Genomic DNA, 22,562 nt, shown 5'->3' on the forward strand with positions numbered 1-22,562 from the left:
AAGATTAACAAAAGGTAAAGTGCAAAGTCAAAATGGATGAGATCATTTTTGCACTTGTCAGCTTTCCATTGTTGTTTGCACTTGTCAGCTTTCCATTGTTGTAACAAAATACCTGTGATTTCCAACTTAACAAGAGGAAATGTGCTGGGTGGTGTCATGCCTGTAATCCTTACTACTTGGGAGGTAGAGACAGGAAGATCACAGTTCAAGGACAGCCCCAGGGAAAAGTTCACAAGAACCCATGTCAAACAATGGCTGGGCATGGTGGTGAGCACATGCCACCCCAGCTATGTGGGCAAACACAATACAAGAATCATGGTACAGGCTGGCCTGGACATGAGGAGAGACCCTATCTCAAAATAACCAACACACACATAAAGGAAATTAAATAACCTATACCAAGAGGTCTGGTAGAATGTGAGAGCAAGGCCCTGAGTTCACACACACACAAAAAAAAAAAAAGAAAGAAAGAAAGAAGAGAGAGAGAGGGAGAGAGGGAGGGAAGGAGGGAAAGAGGGAAGGAAGGAAGGAAAGAAGGAAGGAAGGAAAGAAGGAAGGAAGGAAGGAAGGAAGGAAGGAAGGAAGGAAGGAAGGAAGGAAGGAAGGAAGGAAGGAAGGGAGAAATGTTTATCTGAATCACAGTTTTTGAGATTTCAATCCATGGTCTGTTTGGGAGACTGTGGCAAGAAAGTACATCGTGTCAGGAGCATATGGTGTTGCAAGTCACTCACCTCATGACCAGAAAAACAATAGTGAAAAGGAAGAGAACAGAATGTAAAATCCCCATTGAGTGAATGTATCCAATGACCTCATCTCTTAATGGTTCTACCACTCCCAGTAGTAGTGCTGGGGAAAAAAGCTTTTAACTCATGGGCCTTTGGGGGACATTTAAGATCCAAATTATAGGAATTCAATTAGACAAACATCCTCAGAACTATTTTAGAGGTTTCCTCCCTTCTTTCCTTTCAAGGCTCAAAAGGAAAACACCGTAAATCAATGCTCATGCATCAGGATAACCCCTAGGGACTCAGGCTCCTGGCTTGCCCCAATACCCAACTGGCCCACTGCCCCAGGATGCAGGCTGCCCCTAGGTGAAGTTAAGTTCCAGGCTTGTCTCAAGCCCACACCCCCAGACCCTGCTCCAGACCCTCCCCAGAACCAAATCACTTGATTTTTGACAGAGATGACAACAACACAATGGAGAAAGGACAGTCCCTTCAACAAATGTTTTGGGGGAAATCAAATCACCATACGTTGAAGAATAAAATTAGACCCTGATCTTACAAAAGAAAGAAAAATTAACTCAAATGGATTAAAGATTTAAAATGTGAAGCTGCTAGAAGAAAACAGATTGAACACCCCATAATACTGGTCACAGCAATATTGTAGGATATGAACCCCCAAAGCACAGGCAAATAAACAAAAATAGACAAATGAGACTACATGACTAAACTATGAGTTGATATTCAATAGAAATGGAAAATAGAATGGGGTTGAGGGGGGTTGAGAAGATGTTGGTCCAAGAATACGACATTTCACTTAGGAGAAATTGGTCAAGAGATTCCATACCATGGTGAGATAAGAGTAATGTGTTGAGCTGGTCCAAGTGGTAGAGTTGCTTGCCTAGCAAGCATGAGGCCCTGAGTTCAAACCCCAGTACTTCCAAAAACAAAAACAGAGTAATATGTTATACTCTTAAAAACTGGTAAGAAAAAAAAAGGAAAAAAAAGATGTAAGATGATGCAAGTGTTAATAATTGATGGATCCACTTCGCACTGTATGCATATTTCAAAGCATCATGTTTTACACCATGAATATACACAATTGATTTGTCAGTTAAAATAATTACTTTATTTGAAATTAATATGAAATTTAGCAAAAAATAAAAATTAGTATATAAAGAAGAAAAAAACTATCCTTAGTTTAAGTTAGCTATTGCCTATCACTCTTATATAGACAGATTCTTCATCTGAATTATTTCTTAGTTATAGTGACTCTATCGTGAGAAACATCAATTATCTATGCAGATAATATGCAGAAAGATCTGGTCAGTTATAAGCCTATGGGAAAGATGTAAGCATTTTATACATTTTGTAACATTGAAAAATGTAAGGAACTCTCAGTTGCACCCATATCCACTTTCAGCACTGGTCTAGGTCAAGCAATTGCCATTTCTTGGTAGTGGTAATAAAATCTTCTGTTTTCCTCCACAGAAACCGAATTACAATTTGAACAGGGATACTGCTCCATGCCACCTTTAATCAAAGGTGAAGCTAGATTGTATCTCATTGTGCCCATGTCAGTTAATGTTCCCAGCTTATTGAAACCCTTCTACAAATATTGTGATAGAACATTAATGTGTTAACAAATCAATTAATTCATTCTGGTGAGAATATAATAGTTGCAAAAAAGAAACAACAACAAAAAAAGAAAAATCTTATGGTGGAACAGAAAATAAAGGGCAAAAAGTCCTGGAGAGTGGTAAAGATCTCTGAGTGGTAGTACACATCTGTAATTCCAGGGCTTGAAGTACATTGGTCAAAGTTATGCAGGTTATAAATAACAAACTCAAACTCAAGCAGTTGGTGTTCAACGGTCTTGCTATCTCATTTGTTTTTAGAGAAAGGGTGTTGATATGTAGCCCAGGTTCCCTTGAACTCACAATCCTGCTTCAGCCTCCCAAATGCTGGGTCCTCGCCTTCAGTGGTCTTGGCTTCAAACACTATGACATATATGACTAGGCACTGACTAGATATTATGCAAAGAGACAAATAACATCTATTCCCTCTTAATGTTTATGTGTTACAGAATACAGCCCAGAGATGGAAATACTAACTCTGCTCAGGGAACAGGACTTAGCAATATTTATAGGATGAATAAAAATATATCATGTGGAAGAGCAAGGAGAAAAATATATTCTGGAAGCAGCACTTGAAAAAGGAACTAGAGAAAAGGTTAGATCAAAAAGAATTAACCTAGAAGGTAACACACATGCACAGGAAATCAATATGAATCAGCTCCCTGTATAGCTATCCTTATCTCAACCAGCAAAAACCCTTGTTCCTTCCTATTATTGCTTATACTCTCTCTAAAACAAAATTAGAAATAAGGACAAAATAGTTTCTGCTAGGTATGGAGGGGGTGGGGGGAGAGGGAGGGGGCAGAGTGGGTGGTAAGGGAGGGGGTGGGAGCAGGGGGAGAAATGACCCAAACCTTGTATGCACATATGAATAATAAAATAATAAAAAAAAAAGAAAGAAAAAGGCAAGTTGTAACAGTCAGTGGTTGGGGTCGTGATTGCCCAGGTGAGGAGAATATCATGCTGAAAACTAAATTAGAACACATTACCAAGCATAACAATAACAGCTGACACTTAACGAGCATGTACTGTATGGCAGGAACTCTTTTAATGCTTTTCGTGCAGCCAATGCTTTCATTGTTATGTCAAACCTTTTAAGTAAATACAGTTATTGTATTTGTATTGCTTCCAGTGTACCCTAGCCTGAGAGCAGACCTTTTGACTTAGCTCTTATAAGATATCTCAATCCTTAACTATCTCCTGTAGACCCATTTGGCTCCAAGAGAAACTCATGCATCATTGTGGTATCAAATGGTTCCAGTGCAGCTAATACAGTGCCAATGCCCTTTTCCAATTATTTTTTCTTGTCAGATAAACTGGTTAGGCAGTTTTCAATTGGTTAGGCAATGTCCAACTGCATCTGTTGGACTGTTCTCTGGAGTTTCCCCCTTATCTTTGCTTAAACTGTGTATCCAATAGGAAAAGGGAGGTTGGTTGTTGACAAAAGCTTTTCACCATAAACACTGAACTTCTACAAGATGGATATCTCTACAACTCTTTCCAGTCTCACTCCTTCCATTTCTCCTATGAAGCAAGCCAAGGAAGAAGTATGATGGCTGATAGCCTGAAGGTAAGTTTTCTACTTTTTAAGTTCTCAATCTGGTCCCAACTACTGGTAAGTCTAAAAAAGAGGAATACTCAGCCCCACCTGTTTTGGGCTAAGGAATTGGTTGCCTGTTTTAGAGCAATGAAAAGTCTCATTCAACATCATGATTGATATTCTGCCATTTATCCCAGCTGTGGTCTCCACTTGTATATTCATCTGACTTGACTTTTTACTCTGCTCAACAGTAATTTAATGAGAGAAACCATCATGTCTGTGTTTGATCACCCCTTTATCTGAAACACTAAGTATAGATAGTACTGATGTGAATATTTATTTAATTGATACTGAGCATTTGTTGAATAAACTCAAATGGCTAGTGAAGCACTGCTATTAAAAATTATTTTTAAAGCTGGGCACCAGTGGCTAATGCTTATAATCCTAGCTATACTTTAGGAGGCAGAGATCAGGAGGATTGAGGTTCAAAGCCAGCTCCAGGCAAAGAGTTCGTAAGACCCTGTCTCAAAAAATGTCACCAAAAATGGCTGGCAGAGTAGCTCAAGTGGTAAGAGCGCCTGCCTGGCAAGCAGGAGGTCCTTAGTTCAAACACCAGTGCTGCCAAAAAAATCATTATTAATCATTATTACAAGAGATTTAGCCATAATTTAATCATAGTTACTAAAATTTGTGTAGGGTTATTGAAGAGTGAAGGCATCCCATGTCTACATCTAAAGTCAATAGATCATAAATAGAGACATGAAAAAATGAGAAAATATGAATAAGATGCTATGAAACCATTATCATTGAATAGTGGAATTGTAGATGCAGTTCAGTTTCCTTTTTTCTGAATTTCCTGTACTTGTGAAAATTTAAATAAATTTTAAAATAAATATTTGGCCTATTAGAAAAGATTTATAGTACTACCAATGTATGTCTAGGCTTTTTATTGTCAAATAATATACAAATGTCTCCTGAAAGTAAATTTCTCAGCTGCAAGAGACTGATTCTGTATAGCTTATAGGTGAAAAATTTGGATTGTTAAGGACCATATAAAGCAAAGGAATTGACTATAATTTCTAACTAGTCTTCTTGTGGGGTAGATGCCACCACAATTGCTCCTGTTAGCATCTTATAACACTAAGTTTTATTCATTTTTAACTTAATTACTTCAAATTATCATGCTTACTTAAGTCAGTTAAGTGCATAATTTCTTAATAAACTACACTCATATTTTTTTCATACCCTGTAATATCTTGCATTATCCACTATGTGTTACCAACCATTTAATCAGTGAAATATTAGATCGGTGAAATAAATATAATAGCAATTACTAAGTGCTTAATAATATTGCAAGTGCTGACTGCTTTAAGTGAACCAGTTTATTCAACAACTACTCTAATTCTCTGTCGTTATTCATATTGCTCCATTTTACAAATAAGAAGGCTGAGACACAGTGTACTTGCTCAGGTGTCCTCAGCCAGTGAGTGGTGAACTTGGAATATGAACCGGAGTGAAAGCTTTCTGAGTCCCACCTCTAAAACACTGTTTGGCTACCCTTTAAATACAGAGTAGTACAATCTTGGAGGGAGATTATTTTTAATGAAAACAAAATAAATTAACAAGTTTATTGTATGCCTGAAGCTTGCTTTCCCCATTTTGAGGTCTGTAAGTGACCTTTTCTTAGTAATTTATTTTTCTAGAAAATTATTTGAACATCTCATTTCAATACAATGGCATTTATTGATGAAAATAAGGTAAAAATAGTTTTTCCATGTTTATTAAATTTCATACCTTGTCACCAACCCTTTTTTGATTTTGTTCTTTTTTGGTTTTTGTTTTTGCAATAGGGTTTCACTAATTTTGCCTAAGCTAGCCTCAAGCTTGCAGTCCTCCTGTCTCTACTTCCCACATGACAGGATTACAGGTATGTGCCACCATGCCTGGCCTAGTTTATTAATTATAATAATGGAATATAATGTGGAATTTAGTAACACCTATTATATAATCCTAAGACTTCTTATGAAAGCAATTTACCAAAAACTAATTAGTAAATGACACCTTGGAATACAATGGAGAAATAAATGCTTAAGTCTCCACCTAGTTAAACAACATTACACTCCACAGATATTGTAGTAAACCTTAAGCCTCCTTAGCCATTATTGCTAACATTGTTAAGCCTAATTATAAAAGAATTGCCTTTATTAACTGAGTTCCACTCTAAAATTAAATAATGGGTCATTTGGTCCTGAAGCAGGTGATAAAATCTACTAAGGGGTTTTCACCATACACATTGCACAAGTCAAGGCGACCAAACAGGAAAGGTAAGTGATTTATGTTTCATATATATACTGCTGTGCTGAAGATCAAAGTGTACTTATCATCCTTTGGGCACGGGAACATCTTGTCCATCCCATCTACCTATCTCAGGTAATATCTTTACTGCATTATTTAAAAATAAGAGTTATCCATAGTGGAAGCAAAAACTTTTATACCCATTAAGTTTATCCTCAACTTTGCTGTGAAAGTCTAGTAATTATAGAATTTATTTCAAATATTTTTCACAACCTGATCTTGGTCTAATATAACAATGAACAAAAAGATGAATCATGAAATGAAAATTACGTTCATATTGGCAATAACTGTTTTAAGGGGTTTACAGATAAACTAGAGGACATTCAGAACAAAGATACTATGTACTGAGAATACCCAAAAGCATGGCATACTTGAATTGACTGAAGGATACAGAATGTCCAGCTTCTCAGATAGGAGTCCTAGGGGACTGTTATAACCAGTTTCAATAATCAGTGATCATAAGAAAAAGAATTAAAGTGAAACTTATTGGGAAAAAAGTGTTTCAACAAGTAGTTTTTAAAATAAAAGAGGGAATTATGATAAAAGAAACACTTAGGGAAGTTTTAATAATAGGTAATTATATGAACCTGTATTAGAAGTGTAATGGAAGCACTTTCTTTGGAGCATGATTTTCAGGTGTGTTCATCTTCAGAGAGTATCACTTTGGTGTGAACAGTGGCAAATCAATGACTTGATTTTTCTTAGTGGTATCTTAAAGATTTTCTTAACCAACAGAGATTTTATTTATTTATTTATTCACTTACTTATTTGTTAATTTTTTTTAGTGCTGGGGATCAATCCCAGGGCCTCACACATCCTGGGCAAGTGCTCTACCACTGAGCTATACCCCAGCCCAAAGATAGAATGTTTTTAAAACAAAGTTTTACCTTAAGCTGGGCACCAGTGACTCACACCTGTATTCTTAGCTGCTCAGGAGACTGAGATCAGGAGGATAACAATTCAAGGCCAGACCAGACCAAAAAAAAGTGAGACTCTATTTCAAAAAGATCCAACACAAAAAAGGACAGGCAGAGTGGCTCAGATGATAAAGCACCTCCATAGCAAGTGTGAGGCCATAAGTTTAAACCCCAGTACCATAAAATGTGCATACATACACAGACACACACGCACACACAAGTTTTACATTGTAATAATTTCCTTGAAACTGCAGTTACTTGTTGGTGATTTGGATTACACCAGATTGAAGTTTTATTATCAAATGATTCGGTTTCAATTTTTTTTATTATTACTACATTATTGTTGTATTGGGGTTACATTGTGACATTTACAAAAGGTCTTACTATATATAATAGTTGAATTCACCACCCCAATCATTCTTGTTTTTTCCCTATTCTCCCACCAAATTCTTATCCTGTTAAAGGACATAAGAAAAAAAGTACTATCTTTGTAAGTTCCAGCGTAGGAATGAGTAACACAGGAATGAAACCTATACTTGTAGGGAAAGACTAATATTTATTAAAAGAAACTGTCCACCTGACCAAGCATATTTGTCTACAAAACTCTACAAAAGACCATATAATTCCATTCTATGAAATGTGATTTTTTTCATAATGTAAGTTACTTTTACATATATGTAAATCTCATAAATGCCTCATTTTTTCTCAGGGACAATGGTGTTGGTGGGCATATGCTTCCTGGTGCTACTGCAACAGTCTGCAGGCATGGTATGGATTTGACTAATGAGATAGATTGTAAGCTCTTCTAGTGGGGCTGCCTTGACCTTCGCTCATGGTGAATGTTATATGGACAATGATGGTAGCAAGTATCCTGAATGGAGAGTGGAAGGAAATATTACCTGGTCACGTAGCGTGCCTTTTACCTCATATTGTTCTCATCAATGTGCATCTTTAATGAGATACTGATAAGACACAAAATAGGAATAATTTATTAATTTATTAATGCTTCTGGGTGAGTAAAAAGTCAGCAATATGAACACCAGATATGAACTATAGCATGAATCATAAATATAAAGTCAGCTCTCCACTACCTCTTAAGAATTCATTTTATCATGAAAGGGTTATTCAGTTGAAAAACTGATATGTTTTAAGGTTTTATATATAATACATACATCTATATATAATATCTCAAAGTCCTCAACAGCAGCAGTTCAATTAACAGAACTATAACTTTGACTTTGGCTTAGAACTTAGCTGAACACATTTCAATACAGTTCAACAAATACTTTAAGTAAGTCTAGTAAACCAGATATTGTCCCAAGTGCTAGAATAGATCTATGGCTAAGATTAACATGGTATGCTGGCATAGCACTTCAAATTAAGAAGTGATTTGTAAGCCAATGGGCAATTTAAAAAGTATTGTTATGTAACATGTGAAGGCAGAATATTATCCCAGAACATTTGCTGTTTTAAAAACTTGTAAGCACTTTTTACTCATCATCTCATTACTCATCATTAGTCTTTATGATCATCCAGTTAGAAGGATTTATATCAGTGGAGAGAGTAGAGAAAGAGAAGGGAAAGTACTTCGGAAAAGATTACATCAGGTTTGATGTGTACTAGATAAGAGATAACAGCATGAAAGTTTGAACATCATCCATCTTGGAGTATGATGAATTAAGAGATTTGTTGGAGTTAGAAGAGATGAACTGTGGTATAAGACAGGAATAGTAAAGGGCCAGGTCCCATGAGCCCTTATAGACACTATTCATGCAATATTAAGTGAGATCAGAGTTTGATACAGTCAGATTTGCATCAGAGGGCAAGACTAGAGGCAGAGATTAGTTGCAAAATCTAGACGAAAAGCTATTAGTTGTAAACTGTACTCAATTATAGGAATGAAGATCCAGTTACAAATACGAGCTAGAGGACTTAGACTCTAGTTAAATGAAAGATGTCAGGAGAAGGTGGCAAGATCTGGTTTGTGTCACTGGGTAGCTGGTAATAACATTCACCAGAATACAGAGCATCTGATGGTGATGAGGCACTGGGAGAGAACAAGGAACTATGAATAAGTAGTTTTAACTGAGGTGTAAATGAGCTATGAGCTGGAAATTGGGTTTTCGGACTCATGAGAAACCACAAAGTGGAAAGTATTTGTAGCAAAAAGGAAAAGGGGTCTAGAAAAAGGAATTTGTGAAGGAAGGAGATGGAAGAGTAACTGTCAAAAGGAAGAAAGAGTTAGAGACACACAAAAGCCAAAGGAAGATTGAATGCAACATTCCCCAATGCTGCTGAAAAGCTATTGAAAGGTTCCCATTGTGTTCATGACTGACAAGACTATGACAGTCTTGGCTAATGTAAGTTCAGCAGGAAGTTGAAGACAGAAAAACGGAGTAGTAGGTTCAGAAGCAAGTAGAAGTTCAATAATGAAAGATGCAGATTTTTGAAAAGTCGAACGTTTCTTTATTTTACTTTCTTTACTAAAAGAGGAAACTCAATCAAGTAATGCAAGATTAGCCTGCAAGTTTCTACTTCCTTTGACTCCCTTTACAAGGGTTATCTTGGCAGGTCGATCATAAAAGTAGGTAGAACATGGAAATCGGGCTGTGTACACAAGAAGGGAGGGTAATTTTATACTCTGTACTAGAGTGACCATTAAAATTTGGCTTCTGTACTTATTTAAAGTGACATTGTGTTTGACTTCTAAAGAACAAAAGCTTGTTTACAGACTACTAATGTGTTAGAAGAAATAAAAAGAAAAAATAAATGTGAGTGCTTCTGAAAAGAAGATAAGTAAAAGCAAGTTACCCTATCATGAAGTGTACACAGAGCGTCTTCAGTATCTTTTCCAGCATGTAGTTGGACTGGTGTCAATACATGAGAGGAAAAACTTTAAACAAAGTTTAAATGTGCTCTTTCCTAAGCTGTGGCTGTATACCAGGTGCCACTGTGTTCATTTGGAAGGACTTGTGGATTTATTTAACATTGAGAGAATCTGGTTCACCTGAACACATTGGCATGCATCGGTAGACCCACCCATGGGGGAGGCTCAAGCAAGAGGATCACTTCAGACCAGGAGCTCAAGGGCAACCTGGGCAACATAACAGGAGAGAGAGAGAGAGAGAGAGAGAGAGAGAGAGAGAGAGAGAGAGAGAGAGAGGGAGGGAGGGTGAAGAGGGAGAGGGAGAGAGAGAGCAAGAGAGAGGAAGAGAGAAGGAGGGGGAGGGGGAGAGGGAGAGAGAGAGAGAATTTGGTTCAAGTCTTGTCGGAATGTTTGTCAATTTTGTAACTTTCCTTAGATTTTCACTTGTGCTATTTCTAGGGTCCTCAACTTAAAAATGGGCACAGAACATTAATCAGTGTCTATTAGCAATGACTAATAGTGTGAACATTGCCCTCTAAAGAGTGGTTTATCTGATCTAGAAAGTCTCTAAACTCTAATTTCTTCATTTTCCCAGTGACAATAGTAACTCCTACCCCAATGGACTGCTTTTTTAGTACTAAATTATGAGTCATTCCATAAATAGTAGACATTAAAATTATTGCACAGCTTTTTAGGAGGTAGGGGAAGAATATGTGACAATATATTGATGAGTGTTGTGAGTATCACCAAGACTGATTATAATGCATCTGCTACTTAGTACTCATACTGCTAGCTTCTGGGAATATGCCTTTCACGAATCAAGAATTTCATTTATTTGCTTTTCACTTCTTTTTTTAATTATGTGATATTTCTCTTTAAAGACATATTTGACATTCTCTCCTCTTGTTATCCATATAGCACTTTAAAATATAAATGACTAATTTTGTTGCTTTGTGTTTAGCAGTGCTATAATTGGAAAGGCAAAGTTGGTATATATAAGAAGATGAAGATGAGGTGAAGTTTGTGAAAAAGGTTGTAGAGAGCAAAGAAATTAAGTTATTGAAGCAATATTGCCCAGAATTAATGGCAGATTTAATATATTTTCATGTATCTTCTGAAATCATAATTTTGGAAAGTCTGGTTTTTTTGTCAAATGCCTAAATTAGTTTTGAACACTTAGTCAAAAATGATTATTAGTAAACAAATAAAAAAATTTGAGTACACTGATAACAAAATGCTTACTATAGCAAGATACTTTCTAAACATATAGAGCTACTTATATGTTACCCATATAATTAAAATACTGTCCATAAACACAAGCTATGTTACCTGATTATAAATTTGTTTTTTTTTTTCTTTTTAGTGGTACTGGGGTTTGGTCGCAGTGCCTTGTGCTTGCTAGGCAGGCACTCTTTCCTTGAGCCATTCTACCAGCCCAACCTGATTATAAATTTGCACCTTTAAAATTTAAGTAATTGGTTCCTGGTTATAAAGCAAAAACAAGATTCTCACATAGCTCGGTCAACCTTTCTGAATCTCTGTTTTTTCATGAATAAAATAAAGGAGCATTTTTTCTCAAAGTCTAGACAGGGAACAGATTTTAACACAGACGTTTCGAGTCTTTAATGAATGGATGTGTACATAGAGGCAGAATAGGGTTAAGGGAATCAACCTAGAAACCAGCAACAGTGGTGGCCTTCCCATGTCTAAGCCCAAGGGATTAAAGTTGGAAATGACACACAGCTTGTGCAAAGAAGTGAGTCAATAATGGAGTCAGAGTCCCAAAGGTAGGAAGGGAGTCAGCAAGAAGTGCACACCTCTCTCCTTCTCGCTCTCTTTCTTCCCAGTGCCTTTCTTTGGTTCTATCCACTCAGCAAACTGGAAAGGAAGCCCAGATGGTGCAGGCTGGAAGGATTAGGTTCAAGGTCCAGTGTAGGGCAGACAAGTGTGAATAAATTGTTGAGCGGCACAGAAAATAGAGAATAACCCATACCCTAGACCAGCATTACACTCAACCATTTCTGAGGACTCGTTCAGCTTTGATTGTTAATTTTTACGTGAGTGATTTTTCCATTTTTTTAAAAAACATGCTGCTGTCTGATTATATTCTTAACACAGAAAAGGACAACTTTTAAGATTGGTTTAAATGTGCATATTCCCACAAGTCATATTCTATATCAAATACTAAATGTTGTTGACAGGCACACCTCCAGAATATGATAATTCATATTTTTAATCTGGACACTATCTGATATAATATAACCTTCCTATGTTTGCCTGTAAAATGCTGAAATTTTGTGCATGTTGAGAGAATACTTCCTGCTGGATATCATAGATGTCGAATTCTATTTTTGTAGGACTACAGGAGCTATTTCTTCTTCTATTAGAATATTCTTATACTAATTATGTCACTGATGAAGATTTTTCAATTCTTGTGTTGTTATGAGAATCATTTATAGATAAAGGTAAAAAATAGTGACATTCAAAGAGAAAAATCCCAAGTTTGTTCAAAACAATTTTATGAGTTAGACCAGTGGTTCTCAAGGTACAGTTCCTGAGAATTTATTAGAAATGCAAATTCTGTGGCCACATCCAAGCTTCTTGGATCAGAAACTTTAGGGTTGGTGCCAAGTAGTCCATATGTTGACAAGCACCAGGCTAGTCCAGTGCATATTAATGTTTGAAAACACAAGCAAAGCATGCTTATTAGTTTTTATATTGAAATAAATTGCAGTTGTGTTACTTTGATTTTCAATGCTGTAACATTGTCTTTATTAACTTTTTGCCTCTTTTTAAAGATGAACATCTCACTTATCTCTTTATTGACCCATCATCCATCCACCCAAATGGAAATTATTAATAAGCATAATGATCTTAGGAGGATGACAAATCCCAGTGCTAGCAACATGCTTAAAATGGTAAGTTGTGTCTTTTCAAAGGATTATTGTCAATCAGCATTTAGCTATTTGAAAATAGACTTTAAAATAGGACCTATATTTCTGAAATACTCTAATCTTTTTATTTTAATAGAAAGTTCACATCTCAGTGTCCACGCTGGCAGTAAAATAAAACATCATGCATTTGAACTGGAAAAATGTATTGACTATTAGTATAGGATGAAGTGATAAAAGAATGGGCAGATGTTGTGTAACAAGCCTTATAGATTACATATCTCAAAAAATTAAACAAACCGCCAACAAAATCTTAATCTCTACAATAAAATGTGGTGAATAGGCCTACAAAATGAGAGTCCCACATTTTTTGGCTATGGTCAGCTCATAGGTTATATAATATGTACATATTCGGGCAGCACATTAATCAAAGGAGCATATACAGATGTTGTGTGGCATGATGGAAAGTCTATAAACCAAAACACAATAGTCTGGAATATCTTTAGACTAAACAAAGAATAGGTTGTTGATTCTGGGCTACTTAGTCTCTAATAAGAACTTTAGCTTTCTGTCTCTAATTGTGGAAATAATTCAAACTTTCCAACATTTTTTAGAATTGATAAAGATAACGTCAATGTAAATAAAATGCTAGGAACATATGGAATACTTAAAGAAATTAGTACCTTTCTCTTTTCCCAATTCAATTATTTAAAGTGCTATCACATGAAAAACAAGTTAGAATTAATGCGGATCAAGGATATTTGGAAATATACATAGCTCAGTAAGTTAAAAAAAAGTAAGCTATTTACCAATTAGTGCTATTATGAGCTAATTTAGGAGTTATTTATCATATACTTCAATTGTAAGATAAATAAGTTTTATTTTTTTATTTTTTTTTCTTTTATTCATTTATGCATACAATGTTTGGGTCATTTCTCCCCACTTCTCCCTGCCTCCTCCCTTATCCCTCTCTGCCCCCTCCATCTCCCCCTCTATTATAAATAAGTTTTTATTCAGAGAGGTTTTTCTATAGCAATGAGAAATAGAATCTTTAATCTTTCCAGTTCATGCCAGTTCTGAGATGCTGAACGTTGGTGCTTAATCTGAGTTAAAGAAAGTAATTTTCTGTTGAGTCTTATGTTCGCTTCATTTCTGAGGCGTTGTGTTGTGCCCAGTCCAAAGAATAAATATCTCATGATCATAATGAGTAACTAATATTCCCTTTCCAAAGATATAGAGTAAGTCAACTCTGTTTTGAACATCTCCTCTCATTCTGGATTGAAACTTTTTTCTCTCCTTTGAAAGTAATTGCTAGGAATCTTCCCTTAACTTGTCTTAATTATGATAATAAAAAGTAATCCCTATTTGCATTTCCTAGAGTTTTTCCTACTTTTGTATAGAGATAGAGTGAGCATTTACTTTTTTCCATACATTTGTCCTTTACAACTTACCTTTGAATTAGTGTTATACAAACTTGCTTGCGCTCAGTGTGGTATCTGACACTATATTAATCTATGAATACTGTTACACTGCAGTAAAAATTGTGAGAATAAATCCACACATACTCAGATATCAATTTTACTTAGGTAGCTATAACCACCTGCTACTTAAAAAAAAAAAGAATTTTGTATAGCTTCTGAGTGTTCAGCCAAAAGATGATGCCTACAGTCTTAAAATGTTTATTTTGTTGCTGGGAAATTGGATGAAATTTTTCCCAAAATATTTTATTCTATGTACCCCAGTTGGAAAGTATGGGGTAACTAAACTATTTACGAAAACAAGAAATGTCCTTTGGTAGAATAGTGGGAAAATGAGAAATGCTAGAAAATTGTTCTTCAAATAGGTTTGTTTAAAATATAATGATATATTTCATCATTATCTTGTGAAAGCAGCCTATTTTAATTTCCACATTTGCCTTTTATTCTAAGACATGGAATGCTAATGTGGCAAAGAATGCTGAAAACTGGGCAAAGAAGTGCACCCTCTCTCACAGTCCTCACAATCAACGAAAAATTAGTTGTAAGTCAAACTTCTCCAACAAGCAATGTGGCATTTTGTAAAAGCCAAAAATTAACTAAAAATCATTGAAGTAGGGGAAAAGTTTGGGATGGTGATCTTGTTTTTGTTTATTGTTTTTTACTTTGTCACTTATCCTCTTACTCATATGTCTTACTACCTTTCCTGTCTTACTATTCTTTGTAAAACTCTTCTTTTGAAAGTTTCTTAGTCTTGAAGATCAAAGTCACAAGTTTAAACTGGGCTTGAATAAGTGGTGAAAGGCAAAAGTTATAACTGAAGAAAACAGTAACCAAAAATTGGTAAAACTGTTTTTCTGAATTTAAGTCTACTTAAATACTAATCATCCACTAAAGTCATATGTAGTCATGTGTCAAATCTTAGTCTCAAAAAGCTAAAAGGCACGTATGGTTTCTTCAACCACTCAAGCCTGTGGATTGTAAGGCTGTCACCAAGGTAACAGAGTAGAAAACCTTGAGAAGAAAGACAGGGTTTGGTGGTATCTCATTTGCAATGGAAACTTGAACATCTGGAAGCCATGGAAGGCTCCCTGGTGATAGCAGAAATGGGCCCTGCACAGGGCCATATGGTCTTCAAGGTCATAGCCATATGTTTCTCCCAAGAGAAGTGGAGTCACCATAATGAGGCTCAGAGATTCCTGTACTGTGGTGTGACACTGGAGAACTAGGCACTTTTGTTATCACTGACTGCTGCCATGGAGCTAAAGATGAGTAGATACCCTCTCAGCAGGGTGTTTCTGTAGAAACATCACAGGTCAGGACTCCAAAGTCAAGTTCATCCACCTTGAAGGCTCAGCCTTGTGAGACATGTGACTCACTCTTGATAGACACTCTGTACCTGGCTGAGCACAACAGAACACAAATTGAGTAGTATACATGAAGCAGAGCTTTACCAAAAGTAGATGAGAGACTCTTTTTAGAAGGGACAATTTGAGTTTCCTTTTTGAAGAAACACAATTCACAAAACAGAGAGAACATTCACATGCAGGGAGGATGGAAAGAATTTCCAGCCACCACAGGCCTTTTCCAGCACCATGACCTCTCTGAGGCTGGAAGCCATATAGGGAAACTGAGGCAAGAAAGCCCTTCAAACTGGATACAATGATCACATATGCAGTGAATGTGTGAAAACCTTCAGATGCAGACATTCACTTGCTAAGCATCAGAAAATCCGCAGAGAAGAAATGCCTTATTAGTGCAGTGTGGGTACCTCTGTAGGTACAATGCCAACTTTATGAAACTTCAGAGAATTCACAGTGGAAAAGGGACTTATGAGCATAGAGATCTGGAAAGTCCTTCAGTACAACTCACGAGACAAGAGGATTCACCTTAGAGAAAGACTTTATGAGTGTGACATTTGTGGGAAATTCTTTAGGTACAGTTCCATGTTCTTTAGACATGAGAGTTCGTGAGTATGGTGAATATGAAAAAGTCTTTATGGACAGCTTCATACTCATTACGTGCCAGATTGTTCACACAGGAGAAAAGTCTTCTACAAGTAGTTAATGTGGGAAACTCTTTGGGTACAAATATAACCTCATTAAACAATGGAGAAATCACACTGGAGAAAGATCCTATAACTTAGTGAATGTGGGAAATGCTTTAGGTACCACTGCAGACTAATCAGACACTAGAGAGTTTACCTTGGAGAAAGGTCTTATAAGTTCAGTCATTGTGGGAAAGCCATTAGCCACAAACATACTTGCTGATCACTAGAAATTCCCCACTGGAGAAATACTTTATGAGTGAAGTGAATTCCAGAAAGCCTTCATTAAGTAAATCCCACCTGGTTTGTCACCAGAAAATCCACAATGAAGAGAGTCTATGTGTCTCTGAATGTAGGGAATTCTTTGGGAACAATCCTGACTTCATTAAACATAAGGAATTTCACAATAGAGAAAAATTTACTCTTGGCTATTTTAATTGGACAGTTAGTGTTATGTAAATTCACATTTTAATGCAATTTATCTCTAGAAACCTTTTTGTCTTACAGAAGTGTAACTCTATTCCCATCAAACAAGAGCCTCATTCCTCTTCTCTACTCTCCTGGCTACTATGATTCCACGTTGATGAATTTGACACCTGTTATTATGTCACATAAGTGGAGTCATACAGGATCTCTTTTTTTTGTGATAGGCTTATTTTATTGGGGAAATGCCCTTAATGTTCACTCATGTGTCAGAAATCCCCCAATTCTAAAGAAATAATATTCCACTGTATGTATATCCCATGTTTCTTTTTTATTTTTTCATGGTACTGGGGTTTGAACTCAGAGCTTACACCTTGAGCCACTCCACCAGCCCCTTTTTTGTGTATTGGGGTTTTTCCAAATTGGGTCTTATGAACTATTTGCCCAGACTGGCTTTGAATATTGACTCTCCTGAGCCTTGCCTCCTGAGTAGCTAGGATTACAGTTGTGAGCCACTCTTTATTCATTGGCTAATGAACACTTAGCTTATTGTACTTTTGATTATTGGGGATAATGTAGTTATAAAGATGAGTTTACAAATAGTTATTTGAAGTCGTGCTTTCAATTCTTTGGGGGTACATACCTAGGTAGGAAAATACTAGATCATATAGTATGTTTAAATCTTTTTCCAGTAGGGGTTTGAACTCAGGGCCTTGTACTTGCTAGGCAGGCACTCTACCACTTGAGCCACAGCCACCAGTTATTTTAAGTTTTTGATGAAGTACTTTTCATAGTATCTGAACTATTTTACATTCCCACCTACAATGCTCAAGGTTTTTAGTTTTTTGGATCCTTGCCAACAGTTCATTTTCTATTTCCAGGTTTTTTATGAGGTGTGTGTGTGTGTGTGTGTGTGTGTGTGATTTACCCTGTTAGGTGTGAGGTGGGATATTGCATTTTCCATTTCTATATTGCTAATAATCATAGGGGTTGGACATCATTTCTTGTGTTTATTAAGATTTGTATGTCTGGATAAATATCTTTTCATGCCTTTTTCCAAGTTTTAATGGAATTATTTTGCTATTGAATTGTAAGAATTTAAAAAATATTTTCTGGGTATTCACTCTATTAAGTATATGATTTTCAAGTATTTTTCCTAATCCACAGGTTGCCTTTCACTTCTGTTGTGTCCTTTCATATACTTTGATGAAATTTTTCATTTTTACATCATCCAGTTCATCTGTATTTTTACCCATGTATTTGATGCTATATGCAAGAAATAAATGTCAAATCCGATGTCATGAAGATTTTACCTTTAAAAGAACCTAAAAATGAATTATTTCATATTCTTTAGTTTCCCAGAGCACAAGTACAATAGGGTTAATGGTTAACCAATTCTCTGCGTATCTTCTGTGACCTCAGTTTGTTGAAGAACTTTTTTCTCTTCCAACCTGTCCATTCCAACCTGCCTTACGCTTTTCTAACATTTAGCCAGCTTGCTCATTATCACTAACATGCCTCTGTCTTTCCCGCATCCATGACTTTGACCTCATCATTTTCCCACTAGGTATTCCACCTTACACCGCACTTATTTGCTGTCCACTTCATGAATGTCTCTTATTTCTCCATTTTAAGAGTTAAGCTTAAAGGTCATATTTGCAATTTCTTATGCATACTATGAAGGCATGGCAAGCAAATTCTTGATTAGCTGAGCATTAACCAAAATGGTGATTATGACTGTGTTACGCTACATAATCGAACCAATCATTTTTGAAAGAGCTACTCATAGTTTGGGGAAGGGTTCCCAATCATAATTGAAAGCATGATTCTAATTCACAGAGAAATATTTTTGAAATTGAAATTGGGTTTCTTCCCTACACAAGTCAGTTTAAGATGACAGTTTAAAAAGGTGATACTTACCACAGAACGAAGGTATTTCATGAGTGTTCTATGAGGCTTCTTCACAAGTACTGGTTTAATTACTGGCTTATTGTCTTTTCTAATTTTTAGTTGCTGGCTGTGGGGAAAATTTATTCATGTCTAGTCGTCCTGAATCATGGTCAGATGCAATCCAATTTTTATATAATGAAGTTAAAGATTTTAAATATGGAATTGGAAACACTCGGGCAAATGCAAACACTTTCCATTACACTCAGGTAAAAATAAAATGACCAAAGCTTATTTTTATTTTTGTCTTCCATCATTGCAGAGTTACATTTTCTCCTGTCTTTCTCTGAGCTCCAAGCACACATCTGGGTTACATGATCTGAGTTGTCTGCATGAAACCTACCCTGTTATGAAGCAGGTGTTACCCATTGGTGAATATGAGCAAAACATTATTGTGTACCCACAAGTGCCATATGCCCATTATGACTATGAATTTGCCACAGTTGATTCTTTTAAGTGACAGCTCTGTGGATAAAATTACAGCATGATCTCAATTATATTTAAGACACATTAAATCACCTTTAAACAAAAGAAAGCAATTTTCTCAGGGTCAGTCACAGGATGAAATCACAGAAAGAAAAATTAGTAATGGCAAGATTTACAACTGCAAATTGTTATTTATATTGTTGAGTAAATAATTTTTGTATTCGTGGCATAACATTTTTTAAAAGTTATATTGGGAAAGCTGAAGTTATGTGCACAAAACACAAGGTCAACATAATTTCTTCCTGGTTGCCCTCATTGCTTTTGGGCCTTCCTTGTGGCCCAATACCTCACTGCCAATGTCTTTATGAATCTGGAGGATGAGTCAGTATTTTAATGTGCATTTTAGATATATGAAGCTTCCTCTGACTTTGAAGGAAGCATCATAATGGAAAGGAATGCTTAAAAAGCTAATCATCAAGTTTATAAGAAATTTTAAAAATCAAAAGCCAGTATTTTTAAGCTTTTTTCATTCTCTTCATTGATTGATAACTTTTATAAGCAAAAATCAAAAAGCACATAGTACAAACAGTACAAATTTAAGTTAAATTATTTTATTTTGAACTTTTTACTTGCAGCTTGTTTGGGCCACTTCCCACCAACTCGGCTGTGCATTAGCTCACTGTCCTCATCAGAAGTTACCATATTACTATGTTTGTCAATACTGCCCTGCGTGAGTACCATTTGGGGCCTTTGGTAGGCCAAGTGGCCTGCACTAAGACTATGATCCAACATTTTTTTGTCAAGTTTCATAAACCACATAAAGGGTGGTTTAGAAGAACTGAGAGCACTGGAAGAGATTGGAAACAATAATCAATGCCTTCTAATAGGTAATAAAGCCATGGCTGTAGACAGCGGGATGGGTAGAGTGTGAGCTCTGTGGACCATTGGGTTCAAGGACCAACAATGCTGGCTTTGTTACTTATGTGGTCTTCAGTTCAATGATAGCTTCACCATTTGTAACTCTCTTTTAGTTATCTATAAATAGGCAGTAACAATAAACTCCTTGAAAGGATTTTTGTGAAGATTAAATATGATAAACCAGATTAAATGCCTAGCATTTGCCATGGTGCATTCACAGATTCTCAATGAAAGGAAATTCATCTAATAAATGAATGAGATGCCCTTCCCTAAAATTCTTAGGAGCCACGCTACAAACTTGTCCTCTGGCTGCATGACCTTTGTCTACTGTAAAGGAAGAGCAACCCCACTCCCTCTTATGAACATACTTAAATCCTACATGGTTTTCCTTGGATGTCTTTATGGCCTGACCTTCAGAAATCTTGCTGCCACTTTTGTGAGCTCTTATGACTCTTGTCATAAATTCCACTCACATGGCACAATCCCATGATCCTTAATGTCACTAATCTTTTCCTTCAAATATTTCATTTCCAGGGGAAATAATGTGAGAACCTGGAAGACTCCTTATAGAAAAGGAAAACCGTGTGGGGACTGCCCTGGTCATTGTGATAATCGACTTTGTAGTAAGTAAAAGCCATTCTGCATATTTACATAGTGATGTCTGACTTCCACTTCCCCTCATGTAGAAAAAGGCATGGTCAGACTTGGCTGTCATGTATGTGTGTCCCTCCTCTGCTTCTGCCCTCTATCTCCTATTTCAGTTCTGCTCTTGGCAACAAAAACAGAAATAAAAGTGCACTGGTAAGTGCAGTTGCCATTATAAATAGACTTATAAGTAGTTATGTAAAGTAAATTCAAGATAAAACAAGGTGAAGTGAAGCTTCCCTTTATTCCATTCAACTAATTTTTCCCTTCAGTTAGAGAAGATGTATAGAAACTAACCAACTGCACAATCTTAGATAGAGTCAGGCACAGTTTGCTCCTGACCTTAAATAAAACCTGGGAAATTGTGAAAAGAAACTTGGTATTGGTCTCTCTAGTATACTTGTTCCTTTCCTCCTTTCCTCCTTCACACACACACACACACACATACACTCTGAAATAGCCAACTGCTGTGATTCCTTCTTGGTCAATGAGCGTCATGGGTAGCAGGAATTTGAAAATTGGGCTATTTCCAGCTCATATCTTAAAGGTTCTGGCAAGAGTTCTACTAATCTACAGAAACCACACACACATAACTACACATAGCAGAATCACTGCTAGTCTAGCATATTTTGTTTGACATGGTTGCAGCTCTGCGCCAGGGTGCAGCATTTGTTGAATGGAACGAAATTTGAATTTATGCTCCCTCTTTGCTACACTTGTCCATTTGTACAATCTATGTGCCTCTCTTCATTTCCTAAGCATATAAGACATCACATATGTACTCACTGCATTAATGTATTGGGAATAAAGTCTACATCTATTACTTTGCACCATATTAGAACAGGGAAGGGGAACCTACTTGATTTCCTAAAGCTCTGTGTTTTGAGAACTCTATCTTTGCTACATAAGTTATGGCTAATAAACAACTTATGCCTATCCATCCTTATTTATGCAAGGAAATTTAAATGAGAGAACATATAAAGAGTAAATATAATATAAATAAAATAGCTTTGTATAACTAATACTGTGATCTGAGGAGTAACATTTTACTTGCCTTTTGTTTCATTTTAGCCAACCCCTGCATGTATGAGGATAAGTACACGAATTGTGCTGATCTTGTTAAATTCCATGGGTGCAATTTAAAACTCACAAGAGAAAACTGCCAAGCTACGTGCAAATGCCCTTCAGAAATAAAATAATGCATCCTTTAATGGTAATGTTTCTTCTCAAGCATGAAGCAGTTCTGATTAAAATAAACAATTGCAAAATTTCATTGTTGTTTAAGTGAGCACTTAGCTTTGAAATAGTCTTCTATTCAATACACCCTAATACCTTCATCAACTAAATTTGGGAATATTTAATGAAGACAGTAAATTCAGTGTCTATGAGCAATAGATTAAAATGTAATGCTGAATGTAATAGTTTTTAGTTATCATAACTGGTAACATGCTTAAAGTCTTGTCTAACTCATGAATAAATGTGTTCAAAACCTTTAAAACAGAGGACTCAGAAATTCTTTCTCCTCTCAAGCATTTAAAACCTGTACTATGATGGTATACACCTGGATAGCTCTGTGCTGGCAGACATGTATAATCCAAAAATGACTCAGGGAGACCCTGCAATGGAATCGGGTTTCCTTATCTCAATGGGAATCAAACTATATACACATTTAAGTCTTGGGCAGAAATGCAACAAAAGTTACAATAGTGATAATTCACAAACACACAGTGGTTGAACCTACATCATTTCAGAA

The 22,562-nt window shown here is 36.1% G+C and overlaps 1 protein-coding gene across 1 annotated transcript; it reads left to right on the top strand.

The window, feature by feature from the left end:
- Positions 1-6,278: 6,278 nt before the first annotated feature.
- On the top strand, positions 6,279-22,082 carry LOC141425435 (cysteine-rich venom protein-like). The gene is made up of 8 exons (XM_074081689.1): positions 6,279-6,329; positions 7,881-7,939; positions 12,836-12,955; positions 14,857-14,947; positions 18,884-19,029; positions 19,882-19,976; positions 20,699-20,787; positions 21,881-22,082. Exons 2-8 carry the CDS (start codon positions 7,886-7,888, stop codon positions 22,006-22,008), a joined length of 723 nt encoding a protein of 240 aa, XP_073937790.1. The 5' UTR covers positions 6,279-6,329; positions 7,881-7,885; the 3' UTR covers positions 22,009-22,082.
- The last annotated feature ends 480 nt before the right edge of the window (positions 22,083-22,562 follow it).

Source organism: Castor canadensis, chromosome 8 (assembly GCF_047511655.1).
Source record: "Castor canadensis chromosome 8, mCasCan1.hap1v2, whole genome shotgun sequence".
NCBI classification, from domain to species: domain Eukaryota; kingdom Metazoa; phylum Chordata; class Mammalia; order Rodentia; family Castoridae; genus Castor; species Castor canadensis.

Excerpts from the sequence above, each read along its gene's own strand:
- LOC141425435 (XM_074081689.1), top strand. The coding sequence starts at position 7,886 with ATGGTGTTGGTGGGCATATGCTTCCTGGTGCTACTGCAACAGTCTGCA. Across the intron at positions 7,940-12,835 it reads TGCAACAGTCTGCAGGCATG|ATGAACATCTCACTTATCTC; the intron begins GTATGGATTTGA and ends CTCTTTTTAAAG. Across the intron at positions 19,977-20,698 it reads GTTTGTCAATACTGCCCTGC|GGGAAATAATGTGAGAACCT; the intron begins GTGAGTACCATT and ends TTTCATTTCCAG.